The 20832-nt window shown below is 31.7% G+C and overlaps 1 protein-coding gene across 3 annotated transcripts in view; it reads left to right on the top strand.

Moving 5' to 3' along the window:
* The window catches only part of LOC140439726 (NAD-dependent protein deacetylase Sirt2-like), a 522839-nt gene that overhangs the window by 60277 nt on the left and 441730 nt on the right, over positions 1 to 20832 (top strand). For all 3 annotated transcript variants that reach the window (XM_072529839.1, XM_072529838.1, XM_072529840.1), the window contains exons 3-4: positions 16816 to 16912; positions 20128 to 20484. In XM_072529839.1, the coding sequence (XP_072385940.1) occupies positions 16816 to 16912; positions 20128 to 20484 (454 nt within the window). The remainder of the gene's footprint in view (positions 1 to 16815; positions 16913 to 20127; positions 20485 to 20832) is intronic.

Genomic DNA, 20832 nt, shown 5'->3' with positions numbered 1-20832 from the left:
TCTCTACATTTCTATGTTTAGCCGATATCGCTGTATCGTCGGCATAGAGGCTTAATAGTGTACCTGGTGTTCTAGGTATGTCTGCTGTATATATTGTGTACAGTAGAGGTGACAGTACTGCTCCCTGTGGCACTCCAGCCTCCGGGTTCCCGAGTTCGGATAGGACCTATCCGGACTCTGAAACAACGGTTGCCCAAGTACGACGAGATCAGCCTTGTTATTGCTCCGCTATACCCGTATCTTCCCATTTTATATATCAGTCCTTTATGCCAGACTCTGTCGAATGCTTTGCTTACATCTAGGAAGGCGGCTCCTGTAAATTGTTTATCGTTAAATCCAGCTGCTATATACTCTGTTAGTACTTGTAGCTCGCTGGAGTGTTCTGATCTTAGGTCGAATTGAGCCTCGGGTATTATATCTAATCTGTCTGTTTCGGCTTGGAGTCTGCTGAGTATTATTCTCTCTACAATCTCACTGATTGCAGGTAGTAAACTTATCGGCCTGTAGTTTTGCGGGAATGTGCTGTCTTTTCCGGGCATTGGTAACATTATTACATCTGTTTGGGAATTTCTTGAATCTTAGCATCGCATTGATAATGTTTGTTAAATATATCATGGCTCTTGCTGGTAAGTATTTTAGAGCCCTGTACGTGATTTGATCGGGACCAGGTGCTTTTTTCAGCGAGCTGTTTTTGATTAATTCATTTATCTCCTCCGGTGATGTAGGAGAGATGATTTATTGTAAGTTAATTGTATTAATAAACCAACAGTTTTGGTTAACCCTGAAGAAATAAATATTTAAATTATTATATCGTTGCAAAGGCGATAAGGAGACCTTTCAAATGAGTTGTCGCGTGACCTTGGTTTGTATTTAAAAAAATCGTTGATTACGTCATTACGCCGACACTGATGACGTAATGTCCAACACATATCTAGCAGTTGATAGCCATTCAAAAATTAAAATTGACGTGTTTTAAGATTTTTTTTTAAAGTCGTCTGTTTCTGAAATAATGAATTTATTCCATACATTTGAATCATACTAATGGTTCTAGTTTTTCTCACAAAAACATATATATATATATATATATATATATATATATATATATATATATATATATATATATATATTGATATGATATAGGAGAAAGAAAAATAGTGATTAAAAATAATTTACAAGTTATATATTACATAATATTAGATATTAAAAGTAGTTGGTTATTTTAATAAGTTATATACTAGAGAATTTTATAAAAATTATTTATGTGAGGGCATTTTTAAAAAATTAGCATATAATAATTGTAAAAAGTTGTATTTTAGTAATTATAATGTGGTAGATATATTTAAGTGAGCCATGTGACTAGGCAACCAACTATACATGTGAATGATAGACAGATATACATACTCTCCAAGTGACATTTTAGGAAATAATTGGGAATATAAAGTGGGGTTATAATAATATATTGTTTAAAATGTGTATTTTATTAAATTAGAGTGTTAGTTACTAATTTAAATATTTATTCTGATCTGAAAAGCCTAAATGTCAACAAAATTATCAATAGAACATTAACGAATTCTCCAGAATGCAGAATTTGACCTTTGTTTATGTTGGAACATTCTGGAATAATGATTATGTCGGTGGATCGAACAAATACTTTTTTCGAGAACATCCATATAGAAGAAATAGAACTAAATCGAACATGATTTCTTACCAGATGGTTCTGGAAGATTGAAAAGATATAAATACCCGTGATTTGGATTCAAGATGACAGTTTTTAGTCAGAAAGTTGAAGTCAAGCAGTCAGAAAGTTTTAGTAAGTCAGTCAGGCAGTTTAGTAAGAAATATGAAAGTTAGTTGGAGTCAGTGAATCAGTTACAAATAGTCCAATTGTTTAATATAGTGAGTTAAATGAAGATTAAAAATTATGCATATATTTTAATGCACATTTATAATTATACACAAATAATTATTGAAGATTATAAAAGTATATTAGAAGAATATTGGATGGATATTGGAAGGAATTAAAATTATATTATGATTGGAGATTAGTATAAATCAACTTATAATAATTGGATATTGGTATATTGAAAAGAAGAATAAATATAAATGCTGTTTGCTGGTTTGCTTGGTGGTTTATAAATGCCGGTGAAGAAAAATATATCTTAAATTGGTAGAAGCTGATAATTGGAAAAAGTAATTTCACAAAAACAAGGATAACCGAAGTACGAAGACATTCAGTGGTGATTAGAATCTATATAGTGGAAAACAGTTCATTTAGGCATTCAGTGAAAGAAAGGTACAAAATTTTGTTAATATAATTTAGTTAGTGTCATAACAATTTCAATTTTGAAGATAGTTTGTTTAAATTTTACATTGTCTATAGAATTTAATTAGTTTTATAAGAATATCAATTTAAAGATAGTTTATTTTAAATTTACATTGGCTAGGTTAGATATATATGTGTGTTTCATAATAGTTATAATAAAGATAATTTAAAAAAGTACTTACAAACTAATTCTTTGAGAACCGCGATAAAAACCCTATATATATTATATTATTAAAAGTACTCATTGCTCATCATTCAAACAAACAAACACATCATAACAATTTGGCACCCAACGCGGTGGCTCTCTATTTAAAAGAATTAGTTTGGGAAGATAAGTGCTCTCATATAATTAAATTAATTATCAGTAGAAAGAAAAAATTATAGATTTTATTTTTAATTATATTTGAACAAGTAAAGTCTCAAAATGTCTCAAGGAAAGAAAGGTACAAGAAGCAAAAAGAATGAAGAAGATGTGGAAGTAGAAACACAACCTATACAAGAGGAGAGTTTAGTTCAAGTTCCACAAGATACTGCAGAAATGAATCCAGAAAGAGAGGAAAATGTCAATATGGCAGCTTTGATGTCATTAATGATGCAGATGAACAAGAAAATGGAAGAGAATACGAAAAAAATGGAAGAGAATTCAAAAGAAATCAAAGAAGACATAAAAAAATTGGAAGAGAATTCAAAAGAAGTCAAAGAAGACATAAAAAAATTGGAAGAGAATTCAAAAGAAGTCAAAGAAGACATGAAAAAAATGGAACAGAAATTAGAAGAGAATTATAGAAAATTAGAAAAGAAAATAGAAGATAATAATAATAAAATTGTAAAACAAATAGAAAAACAAATGGATAAAAAACTTGAAGCTGCAGAGAAAAAAGTAGCAAATGAAATAAAAAATATACGGAATGACTACAAGAAAAGGATAGAAAATGAGAGGACAGAAGTAAAGAGGATTATTCAAGATAATAAGATAGATATAGAACAGAAAATAGAGTTGCAGAAATGTAACTTAGAAGTAAAAATTAACGAAGACAGGAGAAACACAGAAGAAAAATTAGATGATATACAACAAAACATCCAAATAAATAATAATCAAATAAGAAATGTGGAACAGAGAATAGATGATATTTCACAAATGAGAGACATAGGGAGACCTTACTTAAATTTAACAAATGAGACTGGGATTAAATTCTCTGGTAATATAAAAAATTTGCATCCTAGAGTATACATAAATAGTTTAAAACATAAATTAAGATTTTTGAATAATATTAATGATATTAAAGATTATATTAGAGTGACATTAAATGACAATGCAGCAACTTGGTTTGCTAGTATTGAAAATGATTTAGATAATTTTCAAACATTTGAAAATAAATTTTTAAATTATTATTGGGGTGAATTAGAGCAAGCCAAGTTTAGAGAAATTCTATATTTTGGAAAGTATAATCACAATTTAAAATCAAATATGGTAGATTATGCATTAAAACTGATAACAGTTGCAAAATATTTAGAACCACCACTTAGAGAGGATGAAACAGTCTTAAATGTATCTAGACATTTTGATGCTGATGTTGTGCAAACAGTAACTGTACAAAATATTCAAACAATAGATAGTTTTATTAATTTTATTCAAAGAATACAAAGAGGCAATATGACAAGTAATAATAACAACAGAAAAAACAATAATAACTTTCAATATAATAAAAATGATAATCAACAATATAGACAATCATATAACAATAATTATAGATATGGTAATAATTTACAAAATTTTAATAATAATAACAATAATCAAAATAGACAGAATTGTAATAACAATACTAGTTATAATAGACAACATTTTAATAACAGTACTAATAATAATAGACAAGATTTTAACAATAGAAGAAATACAGAGCGACCTAACTATAACAGACAGGTAAATTGTGTTCGAAGGAATAGAAGCTGCGAAGACAGGGAACGAAGTAGTACAAGGCAGGAAAATGTGAGTAAAAGTCATAGTAGGGAAAGACATAGGACATCAGATCCAAGTGGTCAGATACAATCTGACAATTCTAATAATCAAAATTTTGTTCAGTAAACTTTCTGAATTACAAGTTAGGCCATTGCTATTATGAAAAACCTTCTGAATTTATTTCTTTAGATGAAGAGAAAATTATTGAATCTATTAATTTAATTTATATAAATGCTTTGGCCAAAAATAAAATGATTAAAAATTATGATAGATACTGGTTCAGAAAGTACTTTAGTCTCGGAGATTTTATTTTTAATACATTAAAACTATCAGACATAATAAAGATTCCAAAAATTCAAATTATTGGTGCAAATAATAAGAAGTTGGGTGAAATTGATACACTAGCCAATTTTAAAATTAATATTCTTAATAAAGAAATTAATATGCAAGGATTTATTGTCAAGGATCTATGTGTTGATATATTAATGGGAAATGATGAATTGGAAAAGAAGAAAGTAAAGATAGATTTTGAAGAAAAAATGGTAACTTTGGAAGGGCAAATAATTAAATTTATGCAGAAAGATGAGGTGGAAGAAGGAATAAGAGTTGATAGGATATTATTAAAAGAAAATAATGATGTTTATGAAGAAGAAATGTATTTTGATGATAGGGATATGTCCCAAAAGAATGTGAAGAATAATTATTGTAGTGAATATTTAAGGAATGGAAATTTTAAGCAGATGGATGCCTACGAGGTGGAGTGCGTAAAATTGGAAGCAAGGAATAATGAGTACATAATGAAGAATAATTTTATTTGTAAAGAAGAAGATGTGATAAAAGTTAATTGCCCTGAAGAATATAAATCAATAGTCGTTTCCATATTGCAGCAACACAAGGGACTTGTCAATAAAGAAAATAGAATTGCACAAAATTATATCCATAGTATAAAAGTTAAAGAAGAAAAAGATTTTAAAACAAAATCATACCCAATACCATATAAATACAGAGAAGAAGTAAACAGAACGATTAATAATATGTTAGAAGATGGAATCATTAGGTGAAATCAGGTTATGTTTGGATGCAAGGAATATTAACAAGATCACTGAAAAGCAATTTGAAGCACCAATGAGTATAGATGGAATACTAGGAAGAATTACAGGAATGTCATTTTTCACTAAAATCGATTTACAGCATAGTTTTTGGTTAATACCTTTAGAAAGAAAAAGTAGACAGTATACAGGATTTCAGATAGATGGAGTAGTATATCAATTCAAAGTAGTACCATTTGGACTTCAATCATCTTGCAGTGCTCTATGTAGATGTCTTCATGATATTTTGGATCAATATGAACATTTTGTAATTCACTACATTGATGATATATTATTTTTTTCTAAAACGGCTGAAGATCATGAGAAACACCTAAAAATTATAATAAATAGATTAGACAAAGTTGGACTAAAAATAAATCAAGAAAAATGTACATTTTTTCAAAAAGAAGTAATATATTTAGGTTATAAACTTAATACTAAGGGAATCGAAATGGATCCAGAACGGACACAAGTCATTCAGGAATATAAAACACCACACAATTTAAGAACTTTAAGAGGATTCATTGGAATAATTAATTATTATAAAAGGATGATACCAGATCTAAGTATAAAAGAAATTCCATTACTTGAACTACTGAGAAAAGGTGTAAAATGGAGATGGGATCAGAGAAGAGAACTAGCATTCCAAGAGATTAAAAACATTTTTCTGTCAAATTTGAAAATATACTATCCTGACTACACACAGCCATTCATATTAAGAACAGATGCATCAATAGAGAGATTATCAGGGGTATTATTACAAACACATGATGGGGTCGAATACCCAATACAATTCATTTCAAGAATTACAAAGCCACATGAAAAGGGTTACTCAGTTTCAGAATTAGAACTAGCAAGTATTATACATTGTGTCACAAAATTAAGATTTTATTTGTTGGGTAATGAATTTACTATAGAAACAGATCACCAAGCTTTAACATCTATATTAAATAACAAATATGGAAACAGTAGAATACATCGGTGGAGTCTAATATTGAGTGAATACTCCTTTGAAATCAAATACATTTCTGGAAAATCCAATATAGTGGCAGATGCTTTATCAAGGTTAGAAAATACACCACAAAAAGGGCAGCGAACAATAAAAATTGGATTAAATCAATTAGTAGAAAGTACTGGATTATATTCTAAAGAAGAAATTATAAGAGATCAGATCAATTTGAGTGAAAAACAAAAAGTCCTTAAGAAAGATGGAGTTTATTATAAAATAATAAATGGCATAGAAGTATATGTAATAACTAGAACTTTAGCAAAGAAAATATTGAAAAATTTACATAACAATTATATGCATATTGGTTCAAGAAAGCTATGGATGCTATTTAGGAACAATTATTTTGCAAAGAATGACATAAGTATAGCAAAAGAAATTACTACCCAATGCCCAATATGTCAACTAAACAAAGAAAAGAATTTCAAAAACCAGAACACATATAAATCTAATGTTGTATATGAAAAACTAAATACAGTTTCCATGGATTTTATTTCAAATTTACTTCTCAGTCCAACAGGAAAAAAGCATATACTAGTGATAGTTGATTTATATACAAAATTTATTAAACTATATCCCTGCTCCAGAACAAATGTTAAAACATTAAAATTATATATTAATCAATTTTTCGAAGAAATAGGACCATTTAGAAATTGCATAATAGATAATGCTACATATTTTAACAACCAAAAATTTCGGGCATTTTGTGAGAAAAAGGGAATCAACATTCATTTTACAAGTATCAGACATCCTCAGGAAAATCCTGCAGAAAGATATATTAAAGAAGTTATAAAATATTTAAGGATACTGTGCCAAAATCAACATGAAACTTGGCAGCAACATATACCACAAGTAGAATATTTTTTAAATAATACACATAATTTGAATACAGAGGAAGTACCAGAATATTTAATGTTTGGCCATATAGGAAACAGAAAGTGGATTAGTGAATATAATCAGGATATGTTAGAACAAGTAATGCAGAAAGTGAATAACCGAATTAGGAGGAAAGCTGAAAAATATATCAGAAGACAAAACCGAAATATAAAAAAACCAATCACATTTCAAAAAGGAGACCAAGTGTTAATTCGTTCACTTAGAAAAAGTAATGTTAAAGAAAACCGTTGTAAGAAATTACAACCAATGTTTGAAGGTCCATACAGAATTGAAAATCAGAATGGACTAAATAGTTATGTGTTAATAGATGCAGAGAACAGACTAAGAGGCATGTTTCATATCAACGACATTTTTCAATATCATGAAGAGAATGAATAATGTTTTCTATACCTTTAACACAAATATAAAAACACTAACAATTCACTGATATATCCATTTTATTCAATAGACTTGATTTGTTAAATAAATGGTAGATTTCATTATTGTGAATCAATTTGACATCATACTTGTAGTCTTGTACATATGGAAATTATTTTGTACCCTAAAAATCATAATTTGGGGTTAGATACAAAATTGATTTTATAAATGTCTTTCTAATATAATAAAGTGTAAAACTTACCAATTCATATGGATGAAAGCCTGTTGAATGGAAATAATTCCTAGATTTTGTTTATAAATAAACATAACACAATAATAGATGATTAGATTATAATATATGTTTATTTTCTGATATAGCCGCCATTTTCAATTGCTCCATTTGACATGACAGTTTGACATAGACAGCGAACAGGGATGTATTTAATAGAACAAATTTTAAATAAGAAATTAAATTAGTGGACAAGAAAATTAATGTTTAAAAAAATAATAAGTAAATTATTTATTTTAAATATTAATTTGGGGTATTGATATGATATAGGAGAAAGAAAAATAGTGATTAAAAATAATTTACAAGTTATATATTACATAATATTAGATATTAAAAGTAGTTGGTTATTTTAATAAGTTATATACTAGAGAATTTTATAAAAATTATTTATGTGAGGGCATTTTTAAAAAATTAGCATATAATAATTGTAAAAAGTTGTATTTTAGTAATTATAATGTGGTAGATATATTTAAGTGAGCCATGTGACTAGGCAACCAACTATACATGTGAATGATAGACAGATATACATACTCTCCAAGTGACATTTTAGGAAATAATTGGGAATATAAAGTGGGGTTATAATAATATATTGTTTAAAATGTGTATTTTATTAAATTAGAGTGTTAGTTACTAATTTAAATATTTATTCTGATCTGAAAAGCCTAAATGTCAACAAAATTATCAATAGAACATTAACGAATTCTCCAGAATGCAGAATTTGACCTTTGTTTATGTTGGAACATTCTGGAATAATGATTATGTCGGTGGATCGAACAGATACTTTTTTCGAGAACATCCATATAGAAGAAATAGAACTAAATCGAACATGATTTCTTACCAGATGGTTCTGGAAGATTGAAAAGATATAAATACCCTTGATTTGGATTCAAGATGACAGTTTTTAGTCAGAAAGTTGAAGTCAAGCAGTCAGAAAGTTTTAGTAAGTCAGTCAGGCAGTTTAGTAAGAAATATGAAAGTTAGTTGGAGTCAGTGAATCAGTTACAAATAGTCCAATTGTTTAATATAGTGAGTTAAATGAAGATTAAAAATTATGCATATATTTTAATGCACATTTATAATTATACACAAATAATTATTGAAGATTATAAAAGTATATTAGAAGAATATTGGATAGATATTGGAAGGAATTAAAATTATATTATGATTGGAGATTAGTATAAATCAACTTATAATAATTGGATATTGGTATATTGAAAAGAAGAATAAATATAAATGCTGTTTGCTGGTTTGCTTGGTGGTTTATAAATGCTGGTGAAGAAAAATATATCTTAAATTGGTAGAAGCTGATAATTGGAAAAAGTAATTTCACAAAAACAAGGATAACCGAAGTACGAAGACATTCAGTGGTGATTAGAATCTATATAGTGGAAAACAGTTCATTTAGGCATTCAGTGAAAGAAAGGTACAAAATTTTGTTAATATAATTTAGTTAGTGTCATAACAATTTCAATTTTGAAGATAGTTTGTTTAAATTTTACATTGTCTATAGAATATAATTAGTTTTATAAGAATATCAATTTAAAGATAGTTTATTTTAAATTTACATTGGCTAGGTTAGATATATATGTGTGTTTCATAATAGTTATAATAAAGATAATTTAAAAAAGTACTTACAAACTAATTCTTGAGAACCGCGATAAAAACCCTATATATATTATATTATTAAAAATACTCATTGCTCATCATTCAAACAAACAAACACATCATAACAATATATATATATATATATATGTTTGTTTTGAGGTTTCCGCGGGAGCTATATGTGCTGTCATTATTTTTCCGGGTTTGACTCCGCGTTGTAAAATGCTGGTTTTCTTGAAAACCATTGTTTTGGCGACGTTTCGGCAAGGTCTCACTTGCCATTCTCAAGCCTGGTGGAACTACTTCTCGTCGTTACTCGATTAGTACTGGTCGACTGGGCATTTCGGCGCTCGTTTAAATACTCTCTCGGCGGCGCGCGGGCTCTTGTGATTGGTCCTGCCTGTGTGCGAGTGGGCGGGGCCTTGTCTGGCGGTTTCGCTGTTTGTTTTTTCTGTGCGTTAACTGAAGTTGAATTTTTTTGGACGGTTCTTTGCAGAGCTGGTTTCCATGTTGTTGGAAGTCTTTGGGCATCATCTCGAGTGTTTAGGTTATTTGGATATTTTTCTATTTCTATGGCTTCCCTGATTATTCGCTTGGTTTTGTGTTCGATGTTCGCTAGCATTGTTGTCTGTTCTAGATCGATTGTGTGTCCTGTTGTTAGGGCATGTTGTGCAAGGGAAGATGTCTTTTCTTGCTTTGCAATAGCGTTTCGATGTTCTTCTCGTCTTACTTGAATTCTTCGATTAGTCTGTCCGATGTAGGATTTGTCGCAGTCTCCACAGGGAATCTTGTACACTCCTTGGTTTTCTAGTGGGATTTTGGTTTTTGCGGAGTTAAGCATATTAGCAATTTTCTTATCCGTGTTGAATATTGTCTCTATTTTATGTTTTCTTAGGACTCTACTGATTTTTTCCGTAGTGCCCTTCACGTACGGTAAAATCGTCTTAGCAATAGGTTTTTCTTTTTCTTCTGTTGATTCTTTGCTTTTTCTTCCTTGTGCCTTTTCAATTGTGTACGTGGTGAAGCCATTTTTTCTTAATGCTGTTTTGACCGTTTTCATTTCTTTGTTCCTGTGTTCTTCATCTGTTAATCTTTCTGATCTTATAGTCAGGGTTTTGATGACTGACTGCAGTTGTGCAGGATGGTGGTGTGAGTCAGCGTGTAGATATCTGTCGGTGTGTGTTGGTTTTCTGTATACCGTGTATCCTAAAGTTCCATCTGTTTTCTTTATTATTAACACATCCAAAAACGGTAGCTGTTGGTCTTTCTCTAGTTCCATAGTAAACTGAATTTTGGGGTGGATGGTATTAATGTGATTTAGGAATGTATTTAGTTTTTCTTCCCCATGTGTCCAGATAATGAAGGTGTCGTCCACGTATCTCAACCATAGTTTCGGTTTATACTCTGCCGTTGTTATTGCTCGTATTTCTATTTCTTGCATAAACAGATTTGCTATCACCGGTGACAGTGGTGAACCCATGGGTGCTCCCTCGACTTGTTTGTACCTTTGGTCTTTGTATATGAAATATGTGTTGTTCAGGCAGTGTCTCGTTAGGTTTACTGTATCCGGTGGTATTGGGTATTTTTTTCCTATGATCTCTAACGATTCTTCTACTGGGACGTTAGTAAAAAGTGACACCACGTCAAAACTCACTAGCAAATGTCCCGGGTCAAGAGTCACGTCCTTTATACGCTCGATGAAGTGGCCTGCGTTCTTGACGTAAGAATCCGCTTCCTCTGCGTACGGTTGTAACTGATTGGCTAAGAACTTTGCGAGCGGCTGTGTGGGTGATCCGATTGAACTAACTATTGGTCGTAGTGGCATCCCAACTTTATGAACTTTTGGTAAACCGTAGAGCTTAGGGCACCTAGATGATTTTTCGCGTGGAATCAGCTTGGGCTGATCCTCCTTTTTTATGTTTGAAACTTTGATCTTGGCCTTCGTTGTTTTTTCTAGATACGTTGTTGGATCTGTGGCAATTTTTTCGTATGCTGTGTCGTTTAGAAGATCTGTTAATTTTTTGTCGTAGTCATCTATATTCATTACTACCGTGGCGTTACCTTTGTCCGCTGGAAGGACGATTATTTCTTTGTTTTTCTGCAAATCTCGCAACGCCTCTTTTTCCTCACGTGTTAAATTTCTTTTCGGTGGTTTGGCTGTCCGTAATATCTGCGATACGTCTTGGCGTATGATCTCAGCTGTTTCCGGAGGTATATTGGTAATGGAACTCTCTACTTCGCTGATAATGTTTTCAACAGGGATTCGTGCGGGTGCTACGGCGAAATTAAATCCTTTTGACAGAACACTCGTTGTGGCCTCATTTAATTCGAGATTCGAAAAATTGTAAACCAATTTGTGTGTTTCCGTCGGTGGTGTTTCCTTTTTTCTCGGTCTTTGTTCGGCTGTTAGACTATTGAACTTTTTCAGTTGTTTTATTTTTGTTAAGTCGGCGTTTGTCTCTGCTCGGAAGTTGGATAGTGTTTCCAGTGTATTCCATAGTATTGGATGTAAACTATTACTTAGAACTAGGTGTAGAACTAGGTGTAGCTCGAGCAGAGACAAACGCCGACTTAACAAAAATAAAACAACTGAAAAAGTTCAATAGTCTAACAGCCGAACAAAGACCGAGAAAAAAGGAAACACCACCGACGGAAACACACAAATTGGTTTACAATTTTTCGAATCTCGAATTAAATGAGGCCACAACGAGTGTTCTGTCAAAAGGATTTAATTTCGCCGTAGCACCCGCACGAATCCCTGTTGAAAACATTATCAGCGAAGTAGAGAGTTCCATTACCAATATACCTCCGGAAACAGCTGAGATCATACGCCAAGACGTATCGCAGATATTACGGACAGCCAAACCACCGAAAAGAAATTTAACACGTGAGGAAAAAGAGGCGTTGCGAGATTTGCAGAAAAACAAAGAAATAATCGTCCTTCCAGCGGACAAAGGTAACGCCACGGTAGTAATGAATATAGATGACTACGACAAAAAATTAACAGATCTTCTAAACGACACAGCATACGAAAAAATTGCCACAGATCCAACAACGTATCTAGAAAAAACAACGAAGGCCAAGATCAAAGTTTCAAACATAAAAAAGGAGGATCAGCCCAAGCTGATTCCACGCGAAAAATCATCTAGGTGCCCTAAGCTCTACGGTTTACCAAAAGTTCATAAAGTTGGGATGCCACTACGACCAATAGTTAGTTCAATCGGATCACCCACACAGCCGCTCGCAAAGTTCTTAGCCAATCAGTTACAACCGTACGCAGAGGAAGCGGATTCTTACGTCAAGAACGCAGGCCACTTCATCGAGCGTATAAAGGACGTGACTCTTGACCCGGGACATTTGCTAGTGAGTTTTGACGTGGTGTCACTTTTTACTAACGTCCCAGTAGAAGAATCGTTAGAGATCATAGGAAAAAAATACCCAATACCACCGGATACAGTAAACCTAACGAGACACTGCCTGAACAACACATATTTCATATACAAAGACCAAAGGTACAAACAAGTCGAGGGAGCACCCATGGGTTCACCACTGTCACCGGTGATAGCAAATCTGTTTATGCAAGAAATAGAAATACGAGCAATAACAACGGCAGAGTATAAACCGAAACTATGGTTGAGATACGTGGACGACACCTTCATTATCTGGACACATGGGGAAGAAAAACTAAATACATTCCTAAATCACATTAATACCATCCACCCCAAAATTCAGTTTACTATGGAACTAGAGAAAGACCAACAGCTACCGTTTTTGGATGTGTTAATAATAAAGAAAACAGATGGAACTTTAGGATACACGGTATACAGAAAACCAACACACACCGACAGATATCTACACGCTGACTCACACCACCATCCTGCACAACTGCAGTCAGTCATCAAAACCCTGACTATAAGATCAGAAAGATTAACAGATGAAGAACACAGGAACAAAGAAATGAAAACGGTCAAAACAGCATTAAGAAAAAATGGCTTCACCACGTACACAATTGAAAAGGCACAAGGAAGAAAAAGCAAAGAATCAACAGAAGAAAAAGAAAAACCTATTGCTAAGACGATTTTACCGTACGTGAAGGGCACTACGGAAAAAATCAGTAGAGTCCTAAGAAAACATAAAATAGAGACAATATTCAACACGGATAAGAAAATTGCTAATATGCTTAACTCCGCAAAAACCAAAATCCCACTAGAAAACCAAGGAGTGTACAAGATTCCCTGTGGAGACTGCGACAAATCCTACATCGGACAGACTAATCGAAGAATTCAAGTAAGACGAGAAGAACATCGAAACGCTATTGCAAAGCAAGAAAAGACATCTTCCCTTGCACAACATGCCCTAACAACAGGACACACAATCGATCTAGAACAGACAACAATGCTAGCGAACATCGAACACAAAACCAAGCGAATAATCAGGGAAGCCATAGAAATAGAAAAATATCCAAATAACCTAAACACTCGAGATGATGCCCAAAGACTTCCAACAACATGGAAACCAGCTCTGCAAAGAACCGTCCAAAAAAATTCAACTTCAGTTAACGCACAGAAAAAACAAACAGCGAAACCGCCAGACAAGGCCCCGCCCACTCGCACACAGGCAGGACCAATCACAAGAGCCCGCGCGCCGCCGAGAGAGTATTTAAACGAGCGCCGAAATGCCCAGTCGACCAGTACTAATCGAGTAACGACGAGAAGTAGTTCCACCAGGCTTGAGAATGGCAAGTGAGACCTTGCCGAAACGTCGCCAAAACAATGGTTTTCAAGAAAACCAGCATTTTACAACGCGGAGTCAAACCCGGAAAAATAATGACAGCATATATATATATATATATATATATATATATATATATATATATATATATATATATATATATATATATATATATATATATATATGTATATATATATATATGTATATATATATATATATATATATATATATATATATATATATATATATATATATATATATTATAAGGAGATTACCTTCTAAAATAATAACATCATCTAATCGCTGCTTCTTACAATCGTTAGGATTTAAAGTCCAGGTATAATGGAAATTCTTCATATTACTGGTCAACCTTTTGACAACACCATTGAAGAATATCAGTTTCACACATATCAACCATACATTCCTGAAATCTTAGGTTATAATGATGAAATACGTAGTCCTATTCAAGATCTAGATGCATTCACATATCCCGCAAATAGTTATCTTTATATCGAAGGACGTTTACTCACACATGATGATAAAACAACAACAAAACTAAAATTTATTAATAACAGTATAGCTTACATGTTTCGCGAACTACGTTACGAACTAAATGGAGTAGTAGTTGACTCAGTATGTGATGTAGTATTAGTATCCAGTATTAGTCTCAACGAAAACCAAAGCTTGCAATTGGATATCAGGATTCTTTGAAGATTTCAGGAAAATTATTATGAACATGAAACAAGAATTAATCCTTATTATATCAAATGATGATATTGATGCTGTAGTAAGCACAGATGAAAGCGGACGACCAAAAATTGATATTAGTAAATTATATTGGGAGGTTCCACATATAACACCGAGTATACAAGAACAAATACGACTTAACAAGATTTCACATACAAATCAAGAATTACCTATCAAATTTCGCTCTTGGCAAATGATTGAATATCCTGCTCTAATTACATTATAATTCATACACTTATCAGGGCAATCAATTTATCTAACATATATTTCAACCGGGTATCTAACTTTATTGATGTAAATATACTGGGAAATTAATTTACCCCAAAATCTAATAATTTGTCTGGAACTCTTTCCGATATACGGTTTTTTTGAACTGACCTAGACATTCTATGAACTTTTTTGATAGGAATATTAGATTTAATAGTGTTGATCAGTGAATTTATTAGCAATACAACCTGAATCGACTTGGATTTGAATACGATTTCTACTTACACTAACAATTTCAGCATTATTTTTATTATAATTAGATAACGAAAGTAGTTTTTCTTCAAGTTTTATTTGGTGCAAACTACCCATATTCAAATCGATGTGTTGAACAAATATAAAAAACGGATTAATAGAACTAAATCGATTAGATATATTAAATTTCTGACTTTTTCGAATATTTATTTTAACTGAAGTCGAAGGCAAGTTTTTGGTATCATTACCGTTTTTAATATCTTTTGAGTATTCAACATGAGAATTCTGATGCAAAGCATTTGTAAGTATAATTATGTCATTCTAATCTGTAAACTGAATGTCCTCTACACGATCTGGTGGATCCTTCTCAAAAATACAATTCTTGCCCACGGACGTGCCGGGACATAACGTTCAACAATAAGTATATAAAAAAAATTCTACTTACAGTTCAGTTGATAGAATAACAAAAGCTAAAATATAAAGCAAAACACAAAATCCGCTGAACACTCTCTGTTATATCTTGAAACACACTTCCGCTAATTCACAGCAGATCGGAGTCGAATAAAAAAGACTTTAGAACTGCTTAAATATACAAATTTTCCCGAGACACATGACAGTTTTTTGACGTTTTTGTCTTCAAAAGTTTCTGCTAACATTTACTAATTATTAATTTAATATATTGTTTAACCAGTTTTAAGATGTTTTTTAACCAAAATAAATTGATTGCCATTTTAATGGGAATAAGCCACAATTGAAGGTTAAAATAAGTTTATTGACGTTTCAATTTCCACTTCTGAAATCTGTCTCAAAATACAAACATTAATAAATTAATTTTTTAATTAATTTTGAGAACGATTTCCAAAGTGGAAATTGAAACGCCAATAAACTTATTTTAAACTTCAATTGTGGCTTATTCCCAATAAAATAGTAATTACTTAATTAAAATGCCACAATATAATAGCTTCAGAACAATATCAAAATAAATTTATTAATGTAAAATTTTGTTGCAATATTTTATAGGAATTTAGATTTTCGATCTTTTTTGTAATGCTCAGGTTCTTTATGCTCAGATAGTCAGATGCAATGCTTTATTCTCAAATTTTGTCTCCATTGCTCAGTTTTTAAAATAGAAAAAAAAAATGTTCATACCAATTTAAGATATATTTTTTTATGTGGATAACCCTAATATTTTCAAGCTATTTTTAATCAATAATTTTTACCACATTCTAATTCTCCCTGTAACATCAGCTTATGTGCAGATTTTTTTTTATTACAAAAGTATATGTCAGATTATAAAAATGTAAACATTAAGGCCTTTGGCCGTTTTAATAGTATTTCTTTATTGCTTTTACATTTTAGGTGTTAAATGATGTGTCCATTGATGGTATAGTTAACTATATTAATGAAAATGACTGTAAAAATATTATTACTATGGCAGGTGCTGGAATATCAACTTGTAAGTCTGTTTTTTTTTAATTCATGTTTATTTTATCATATCACAAACTTTATTAGCCTACAAAGTCTAACTGTACAATGTTATTTTTATAGATACAAAGCCAATGGAAATCATTTGAGAAATAATTAGCTTTAAACTTTTATAGCCTTAATTATAGCTTCAATTAAAATTTTATAAACGTCTCATTAGTTGCAAATGGTTGTATGTATAATATTAAACAAAAAGTTTTTTTTTCACAAGGAGAATTCATGGTACTACAAATAGATGTGACATATTTACTTTATGAACTTTCGGCACTTCATAAAAATTATGTGTCTTGGTGTAGGTTTAATTAATTTTCTTTGGTAATCTGTTAAGTATTATCTAAACTTAAATAAAATTCTATAGACTTCGTTGGTCCAGTCGTCAGAGATTTGACCTCTAAAAATCATACGAACAAGCTGAATTTTTCTGAGAATCTCAATTTTGGGACCCCAAAAAAGGTGCAAAAAAATTTAGCACTCCTACCCTCCAGCTTCCCCCTAAAACGCGCCGTCGAAAGGGGAGGGAACGGAAAAAAAATCGATTTATCAAGAATTTGTACAACGTAGAAAATAATGTAGCTGAGATAATTGTAAAAAGAATATTTATTAAAACTTTTTGTATAAAATGAACCGTTTTCTCAGAAACAACGATTGAAGAGTCCTGTCGACAAAGCTTTCATAAGCAAATTGTATTATGCCGCAAGTGAAGTCAGCTTTTGTTTGCCATTTTTTACGATTCTCATGAGATCAATAAAATTTATCAGTTCCATTGTTTGGTATTAGTGGAATTTCTATTGCCAGAGCCTAATTTTCAAAACATATAACATGAAATTTGGATTTTGAGTTTTGGCAACAAATATATGAGGCATTTGAAATATGACTAAACAACACAGAATTTAAACTTTTACATTACAAACGATCTGACGTCACGGGAAATTCCTCCACGAAGACGATATTGGGTGAAGTTCGTAGCTGATGCTGTATAGTTTCGAAAAACGTGCTCGTGTAATTGAAAAGAATCCGTATTAACCTTAAACACAATAAGTGCTATTATGGCTTGAGGAAACAGATGGCACCAAAACAGAAAAATTAAAGTTACCATATATAAAAGACTAATAAGGCCAGTGTTAACATACGGGTCAGACACGTGGTCACTTACACAGAACGACCAAGAATTGCTTAAACGTTTCGAGAGAAAAATATAATAATAGTCTCCCGTTTTATACCGCTTCGCGGCTTTGGGAGTATAGCAGGGTAGTCTGCTATATCTAGAGAGAAAAATTCTAAGGAAAATATATGGAGGACTCCAAGAACAGGGTTTGTGGCGTAGGTGCTACAACTTTGAGTTATACAGTAGTTTTGGGGAACCTGACGTTGTAAAATGTATTAAATTAGCACGGCTTCGATGGATAGGACATGTAATTAGGCGAGATGAAGATGCAACGATCAGAAAAATTTTTGACCGAAGAGGACCAGTGGGAAGACGAGCCAGAGGAAGACCAAAACTTAGGTATCAAGATAACATAGAGGATGGTCTAAAATCCATCGGAGTTAAAGCATGGAGAAGAGTTGCCAGAGACAAGGTCGAATGGAAAATTGTTCTGAAGAAGGCTTTGGCTCATAACGAGCTGTAATGCCACTGATGATGATAAACTTTAATTAGGGAATTACAAGTTAGAAAATTCAACAGAGTTCAAAAATAAGTGTTACAAGTTAAGTGCATACAGTTGATAGTAGTGAATAAAGGAAATAACATCAGGCAAGTAAGATAGAACTATCCTAATAATTTTGACAAGTTTTGAGTAAATAAATAATTGTGTGAAAGAAAAACTGGTTTTGGCGAATGTTTTAAGTCCGGGAGGACGACCCGCTTAGGCATTCCTAAGCGTTTTTTGGGTTTGAGTAAATCCACATAATTTTATTACAAAAATCCAGATCCGGTCTTAGAGTAATTAGATTAAAGTTAAGATTAGAATTAAGTTAAATTAAAATAATAAATAATAGTTGTTATTGTAATAAAAAAGTTTAATTAATATAGTAAAATGAATAGAATCGACAAAGGAACAGGAAGCGAAATAGATACAGATGAAGAAACGAAACGCAAGAGAAGAGACCAGGATGAATATTTTAGAAGTAAAATGACAAAGCCTTCTAAAAGTGACACGGAGAGAAAGGAAGAGAAAGAGGATGTCATGATTAATTTGATACAGCAACTAATGGAAAAAATGAAGAAATGATGAATGAAATAAAGCAAATAAGAAAGGAACAAATGCAAAATAATAAACAACTACAAGAGATAAAGGAGGAAAACAGAAAATTAAAAAACGACATGAAACAATTACAAGACAGAAAGGAAGAACTGGAGAAAACAAGTAAAAAGAAAAGTTTGATTATATCGGGTTTACAAATAGATACAAATGATGGTAAGAAACTAAAAGAAAGCATAGACACATTCATATCACAAGAACTGCAGGCACAAAATAAAACTGAGGAACGCAACAAAAATAGGAGAAACAGTCTAAACAGAAAAGAAAAAAATACAGAAAGAAATAGTTAAAATAGCTGAGGAAGAAAAAAGTAAAGGAAAAGAGATAAAAATAGGGATAAGAAGTTGATCGTGAATGGGAAGGAATGAATATGGGATAAAGAAAAACAACAAAGAAAAGAAAATACCAAAGAAAAATCTCAAAAAAACTAGTAAAAGAAAAACAACCGGGGAGATTGGTTTCCGCTCAAATTTTTTAGAGTATAAAGTAAAACATAATGTAAATTAGTTGATCACATCTTTCCTTCATATTTAACGAAGAAACTGCGACGAACGCAAGAAGAAAATATCAACCGAAGCATGCTAATTAGTTACATGTACTTTCGTTACATACTGGAACTACAGTATATGGCAATTTAATAGAAATAATTTCGTACCCCACATAGGTGACTGAAACTTTTTGGTGCCAAGTTATGAATGAAGGTTTTGGTACAGACTTTATATTGAGCTGTAACAATCCGATATGAAAATAATTTCTATTTGCTTTGTACTAGACCTACTTGTACATTTTACAGTGACGAAATATTAAACCTATTTTCTTAATCTGCTTACAGTGAGTGCCTTTTAAATTATTTTCATACTAATGTTAGTTAGTTGCCTTTCATATCTTATGCCACTGTAACTGACAATATTTTAATTGTTTTTAGCTGCTGGAATTCCAGATTTCCGATCACCAGGTACAGGCTTGTATCACAATCTTCAAAAGTATAATTTGCCACATCCGCAAGCAATTTTCGAATTAGACTTCTTTCACAATAATCCGAAACCATTCTTTGAGTTGGCGAAAGAACTTTACCCAGGTACATTTAAACCAACATTATGTCATTATTTTGTTAAAATGTTAGATGAAAAAGGATTGCTATTGAGACATTATACTCAAAATATTGATACTTTAGAGAGGGTCGCAGGAATACCAGAAGATAAAATTGTTGAAGCTCATGGTACCTTTCATATAGGGCATTGTTTGAAGTGTAGACAAGAATATAGTCAAGATTGGATGAAAGGTAATATCATTTTAAAATTTTATATTCAAAATCTTTAATTCTAGAAAATTGATACAGATATTTCTAAATTATCGTCATCTTTGTCAGCCCTATAGATTTATCTCCCTTTATTACTTCTATTCGGTCCATTAGAAATCATTCACGGAATAGAGGAATCTATAACAGAGTCAATAACGCTGGACTTATTGGACTTATGACTCATCATTTAGAAATCTTCAACAATTATTAAATATTTGAGAAAGTGTCGATAAGTATGCCAGGAAGATCGGTGTCATCGAGCTGCAAAGATTAAGATCTTCTTTTTTTGTGCCGTGTCCTATCGAACGTTCCTATCATTACTTTAATGTT

The sequence above is a fragment of the Diabrotica undecimpunctata genome, chromosome 4, assembly GCF_040954645.1.
Source record: "Diabrotica undecimpunctata isolate CICGRU chromosome 4, icDiaUnde3, whole genome shotgun sequence".
Lineage (NCBI taxonomy): Eukaryota > Metazoa > Arthropoda > Insecta > Coleoptera > Chrysomelidae > Diabrotica > Diabrotica undecimpunctata.
Note: the sequence above shows the minus strand (reverse complement) of the source record. Positions and strands in the feature narration are given on the sequence as shown.